Here is a 6,788-nt window from a genome sequence, read left to right on the forward strand (position 1 = left end):
CAGTAGGTGCTCAATTAATATGAGATGGCCAATGACCCTTCCCTCTGGGCCTTTCTCTCTCCCTCTCTCTCTCTCTCTCTCTGTGTGTGTGTGTGTGTCTCTCTCTCCCCCCACCCCTGAGGCCACACCATTGCTTCATAAATAACGAACAAAGTGTTTTGTAAAAAAATGAAATGTAGCAATAAATAATCAGCACAAGATTTTTGCAAAGACTAAAGTTTTATTCCAATCAGGGGTTTGTTTCCTTTGGAAGGCACTTCTCTGAGCTTTCTGTGAAGAGGACGGCCTCATTGATGCTCTCAGTGATGTAATGTATGTTGTTGGCATTGACACAGCTGAAGTTAATCTGACCGTTCCTGGGGATGTAAATGTGCTTCTTCCTGACCAGGTATTCCACCTGCTGGACTGCAGTCATGGCAAGGTCTCAGATCCTGACACTGGCCATCTCAAATTCCCCTCTAGCCCAGGCTGGTTTATTTTATTTATTTATTTATTTATTTATTTATTTATTTATTTATTATTTTTGAGATGCAGTTTCAAAACTGCATCTTGTTGCCCAGGCTGGAGTGCAATGGTGTGATCTTGGCTCACTGCAACCTCCACCTCCCAGGTTCAAGTGATTCTCCTGCCTCAGCCTCCCAAGTAGCTGGGATTACAGGATGTGCCAGCACGCTCTCCTAATTTTTGTTTTTTTTTTTTGTTTTTTTTTAGTAGAGATGGGGTTCCACCATGTTGGTCAGGCTGGTCTTGAACTCCTGACCTCAGGTGATCCACCTGCCTCAGCCTCCCAAAGTGCTGGGATTACAGGTGTGAGCCACCTCGCCCAGCACCCAGGCTGGTTTATGAAGGACAGGGAGTGTCAGTACTTCTGAGGGTCCAGAAGCGTCTTTAAAGCAGCCCATTTTCCAGAGGACAGAATCAAAATCTGGAGTGAAGCTAGGAACTGGTCACCTAGACAGGGAAGTTTAATGCTCAAATACAGGCCAAAGTTCAGAAAGGGGGGACACCCACTCCCTAGACCCTTACAGTTGAGTCCAAGATAGCCATGGGTCCCACTCTGCTCAGTGATGTGACCCCAGGAGCCAGGGGTTCCCAAGAGCCGGAGCTTCTCCTTCACTTTTTCCTTAGTTAGCATGGCTTTCTCTACAACGTCTTTTAGACTCTGCTTCCTACCAAGAAAGGACAATGAGAAAGAAGGGTGTGAGGTCCCCTTTGCTCTCAAACCTCCCTTCTTGCCAGTCCACTCTTCTTACCTTCAAAGGCCCCCAGCAGAGTGCCTGAGGCTCTGGGATGGCTAAGAGTGGGAGGGAGGTTTGATCCCATATTAACTCAAGCAAGCCAAGGAGGCTCCCTGGCAGGTTTTGCCAGAGTTGCAAGCCCCTGATGCTGTCTAATGTCCCCGAGCAATCTAGAAGAGTTCAGATAACTCATTGGCCTAGGTACAAAATAAATGTCCTATCACTCTGTCCCCTAAGGCAACCCTTGGCATAGCCACTGCCATTGGTACACATCAGGTCCTCAGTCAATGCTGATTAATGGATGGAGCAAAGAGGCCACATGGGCAAGAGAGAAGCACCCTGCTGAATCCAGGGATCAGCACGTCTGCAGGCACCCAGGGCCTCTCTCATCCCTTCCTGCTCCAGCCCTCACCCTTACCAGTCTCCCAGCAGAGCCGGGTTGCAGAGGACGGAGGTGATGATCCGTGCACCCGTGTTGGGAGGGTTTAGCCACAGGGCCTGGGCTAATCTCATCAGCTGGGAGAGGACGCACAGCAGCTGCTGGTTGTTGATGGCCACCACCACTAGGATCCCCACTCCTTCATCTGCAGTGTTGAGAAGACAGCCTCAGCCCCTTCCTCCACTCCTAAGGCCTTCACCTAGACCTCAACCTCTAACCTCGTAGAAGAAAAGGTTGAACCATGAGACCCTTATTGCAGCCCAGCCAGGACAGTATTCAGGCTCCTGGAAGTTACCAGAGGCTCTCCTTCCAGCAAAAGTATCCGTAAGTCAGAGTCTTAAAGGAGGACAGAACTTGCAAGATCGCTAAGTTCTATTTTCTTTATTTTTATTTTTGTTGTTGTTGTTGTTTTCTAAGTGACCGTCTCTCTCCGTTGCCCAGGCTAGAGTGCAATGGTGGAATCAGAGCTCACTGCAACCTCAACCTCCTGGGCTTAAGTGAACCTCTTGCCTCAGCCTCCCGGGTAGCTAGGACTACCGGTGTGTACCACCATGCCCGGCTAATTTTTTTTTTTTTTTTTTTGTATTTTTAGTAGAGACGGGGTTTCACCATGTTGACCAGGATGGTCTCGATCTCTTGACCTCGTGATCCACCCGCCTCGGCCTCCCAAAGTGCTGGGATTACAGGCTTGAGCCACCGCGCCCGGCCTCCGGCTAATTTTTTTAATTGTTTGTAGAGACAGGGTCTCACTGTGTTGCCCAGGCTGGTCTTAAATTCCCAGCCTCAAGTGATCTCCCAATCTCGACCTCCCAAAGGAGGGACCAGGAGGCATGGACTGGGATTACAGGTGTCAACCACCATGCCAGCCCCACCCTCTCATCTCATAGTTGAGGAAACAAAGTCCTGAGGGTGAAATTATCTAAGCTGAGCTGGGACGAGTGACCAGATGTAGTAACAACCAAATTCTAGCTCAGTGCTCCCCACTTCTGCCTCCGTACGTGCTCTCCCTGGAGTCTGTGGCTCCCTCCAGAGGATGAGATATGGAAAACATCACTGTGCTGTGAACACAGCGCCATTTCACAACAGACCCTCCCCTCTCCTTCTGCCTGTACCATACCATAAATGCCAAAATTCTTGGACAGAGACTGGCTGCAGAAGAACTCAACGCCTTGAGACACAAAGTATTGTAAGATTCTTGTATCTTCTTCCAAGTCACTGGTGTATAAACCTTGACAGGGAATATCAACAAATGGGAATATCTGCTTGCTCTGTAGGGGAAAGGAGAACAAAGAAAGAATGAGTCGGATGGAGGAGAGAGCAGAGATTAAAAAACAGGAAGGTCAGGCGGGAGATTGGGTTTACCTTTATCATGGACATCAACTTCGCCCACTCACTTGGTGTCAACTTGCAGTCGATAATGTTCCCGATCACAAGGACGCAGCCACGTGGGATCTGCTGCAGGTAGAGACGGTCTCATCAGGTACTTCCCCTACCCAGGAGTGGCAGCCCCAGGGCATTTGGGGATAAAGTGCTCTTCCATGTTAGTTACCATTGAAGGACCAGGCAAATTCAAACCTGGAAAAGGGCTTGGATGATTTAAGGGGCATGGGGAGGAGAGGAACCTTAGGCTGTAAGTCAGATCTGGGGAGGAGTTTCTCTACCTCCACCACATTGAGGAGTATGTCGGGGTCCATGCATAGCTTCTTGGGGTCCCAGATGGAGTATTCATAAACTGTAAAGCCCATGTCCTGGAAGACGAGTCCATGCAGTTCTGTGGGAACACAGTTTCCCAGGTACCAGCTCTGTGGGAACACAGCTGGTACATGGGAAACAGACGGAAACAGAGGTACTGGAGTGTGGGGCTGAGAGTCACTGGCTGAAGGTGGGACATTAACAGGAAAAGGACATAAATAGCTTGGCTTGTCCACCATTTTGCTCGTGACAGAGAATGGGGGATAACGGTGCAGACAGCAATTGGGTGAGGATTCAGAACAGGGAATGGGGATTTGCTGTCACCCTCATCTTAGGTAAGACTCACCTTTTTGAGAAGAGATGATGTAAACTATTCGAGCATCCTTATGCCAAGCTCTGAGAAACTGGACCCCAAGCTGGAAGGCACCACTGTCACCAACGGTGTGTACACCCCCTACCTGCCAGCAAGAAATAGACAGAAATAGGCCGGGCGCAGGGGGCGCGGTGGCTCACACCTGTAGTCCCAGCACTTTGGGAGGCCGAAGAGGGTGGATCACCTGAGGTCAGGAGTTCGAGATCAGTCTGGTCCCTCTCATTACTAAAAATAAAAAAAATTAGCTGGATGTGGTGACAGGCGCCTGTAATCCCAGCTACTCAAGAGGCTGAGGCAAGAGAATCACTTGAACCCAGGAGGTGGAGGCTGCAGTGAGCCGAGATCAGGCCACGACACTCCAGCCTGGGCCACAGAGTGAGACTCTGTCTCAAAATAAATAAATAAATAGAAATAAACAGAAATAACTCTCTAAAACAGTAAGAGAGGCTGGGCGTGGTGGCTCATGCCTGTAATCCCAGCACTTTGGGAGGCTGAGGCAGGCAGATCCTCTGAGGCCAGGAGTTTGAGAGCAGCCTGGCCAACATGGTGAAACCCTGTCTCTAACAAAAACACAAAAATTAGCCAGGCGTGGTGGCACATGCCTGTGACTCCAGCTACTCAGGGGGCTGCAGCATGAGAATCACTTGAACCTGGGGGGTGGAGGTTGCAGTGAGCCAAGATCATACTACTGCATTCTAGCCTGGATGATGGAGTGAGACTTAGTCTCAAAAAATGTATATAATAAATTAAAAAATAAGACAGTAATGGGAATACTGACATCGCCTCCTATTCAGATCATTTCTGTCTTGAAAGAGCTTTCAAATCAGCAGTATGAGCAGGTGGGAATACAACTGGATTGGGATTCTGATCCTTACTCTACCCTTTGACAGCTAAAGCTGTGGACTCTCTGTGCCTCAGGTGTCCCCCTTATCCATACTGGGGGTCCTCCAAGGTCCCTTTTGGGTTTGAGGTTGTGCAGGCCCAGTTCCCCACTCTCTGTGTCAGGATGAGTCCGGGAGGGCCCGCTTCTCACCCTGTTCTGCATGATGGCTTGGCTGTGTTTTCCAAAGAGGAGTTCCAGAGAGGCCTGGATGAATGACTTCATGCCCACTGTGGGCAAGTACTCATAATTCAGGGAGGGATCCTGTGAAATCTGGAGTCGGGCCTTCTGCACCACGAAAGAAACCCAGGGATGGCCTTCATTTGTCATGCAGACTGTGAGGAAGACCACAGAGGGAGCATCAGGTGCTTGGTTTGGGACCCGGGGGCTGAGCTCTGCAGACAGCCCGCAAACAAGTCTGCCCTGGACTCCCTGGGGCATTGGGAAGGTCTTTGTGAAAAGAAAACTTTCCCTTTTCTTTTCTCCTTGATAAAAACAATGTGCTGTTAGTAAATGTGTATTATTTTTGTCTTTTTTAAAATGACAACTGAAACCTATGCCATTTTAAAGGTTAAAAATTATACAAGCCCAGGATGGGTGGCTCAGGCCCGTAATCCCAGCACTTTGGGAGGCCAAGGCGGGCGGATCACTTGAGTTCAGGAGTTCGAGACTAGCCTTGCCAACATGATAAAACCCTGCCTTTACAAAAAAAAACACACAACAGCCAGACCTGGTGGCCAGTGCCTGTCATCCCAGCTGGGCAAGAGGCTGAGGCAGGAGGATGGTTTGAGGTCAGGAGGCAAAGGTGGCAGTGAGCTGAGATCTTGCCACCGTGCTCTAGCTTGGCAACAGAGTGAGGCCCCATCTCCAAAAAAAAAAAAAAAAAAAAAAAAAGAAAAAATAAAAAAAAAAAAAAAAAAAAAAAAATCAATGCAAAATGAGTTATAGATAGATGAAAGCTAAATAAAGGTAACCCTGACTTTCACAGTGGGGAGACCCAGTTGCGTATCATAAGGCTCAATTTGGGGAACCATTCTTGGTTCAAGAATAGAAAGAGAGAGAGAGAAGAGGCTGAAGAAGTGTGGGACGGCCATGCAGGCCCCCAAGCATAGAGTTGTGGAAGAGGACATAGCTCTCACCAAACCGCTAGAAACTCCCAGAGAAGGGCAGAGAGCATGGAACGACGTGGGACCTTCTCTTCGCTTTTCCCCACTGGGCAATTCTGTTAACAAGGAAAGACCGTTCCTCCCACGGAAGCTTGGGCCACACCCCTCCCACTGCAGCAGGGACCACTGTCCTCCTAGAGGCAGTTCCCATCCCTTAAGTCTTATACTCCAGAACTGCTAGGCATCTACCTTTATAGGCTAGGAACATCTTGTTGGGGCAATCATCTTGTTTGTAGGCCTTTAACAAGTTGCCCTCTAGCTTGTGGACGAAGGGCACATCCATGAACACGGAAAGGGTGGGCATCACTGAGATGAAATTGGAGCCAAGACTGTGTCTCTGCTCCTGTGTGCCGCTTCTACCCAGAAGTCTTCCTCCAAGACCGGGCAATCCTGCCTCTTCCTGGCACCTTGGCAGCTCCAGTGCAGAGGCGCTGGACAACTGGTTGCCAGGGCAACAGAACCTCATGATCTTTGTGGTGGCAATCCATAGGGGCCACGGGAACATTCCAGGGTACTTGAGGAGAATCCCCTGAGAGAGCAGCCAGGGCAGGATAACAATCTCCTGGAATTCCCAAGCACGTTTCCCTCACTCCCTGCCTTCTCTTCTCTAGCCCCAAGTGGCTCAATCCAAAATAACAAGCCAGCTGCTTAGAAGACAGGGCAAAGATAATGGGAGATTACTTAACAGATACAATGTACGTTATTGGGATTATGATTACCCTAAAAGCCCTGACGTCAGCACTATGCGATGTATGCATCTAATAAAATTACATCTGTACTCCACACATTTATACAAATTGAAACAAACCAAAAAAAAAAAAAAAAAAGACATAGGGCAAGGCAGGCAGCCAATAAGCCAAGTGGGGCTTTCCCTGCAGAAGTGAAAATCCCAGATCACATAGCAATGCAAGTCAAGGCATTAATTTCCATTTTGCAAAGTGCTCCAGATTTTTAAAAGAATAGAAAGAAAGCACTGTTTTCTTCCATAGTTGTTTTAATA

General features: G+C 48.7%; 1 protein-coding gene across 1 annotated transcript; it reads right to left on the reverse strand.

Moving 5' to 3' along the window:
• Positions 1-200: 200 nt before the first annotated feature.
• Positions 201-6,179, reverse strand: GOT1L1 (glutamic-oxaloacetic transaminase 1 like 1). Its single transcript, XM_017536424.2, has 9 exons — positions 5,978-6,179; positions 4,776-4,957; positions 3,716-3,827; positions 3,339-3,448; positions 3,040-3,132; positions 2,795-2,945; positions 1,657-1,822; positions 1,027-1,169; positions 201-405 (listed from the first exon to the last, which is right to left on the reverse strand). Exons 1-9 carry the CDS (start codon positions 6,090-6,092, stop codon positions 230-232), a joined length of 1,248 nt encoding a protein of 415 aa, XP_017391913.2. The 5' UTR covers positions 6,093-6,179; the 3' UTR covers positions 201-229.
• Between the last annotated feature and the right edge of the window lie 609 nt (positions 6,180-6,788).

This window comes from Cebus imitator, unplaced genomic scaffold (genome assembly GCF_001604975.1).
Source record: "Cebus imitator isolate Cc_AM_T3 unplaced genomic scaffold, Cebus_imitator-1.0 Scaffold5, whole genome shotgun sequence".
NCBI classification, from domain to species: Eukaryota; Metazoa; Chordata; class Mammalia; order Primates; family Cebidae; genus Cebus; species Cebus imitator.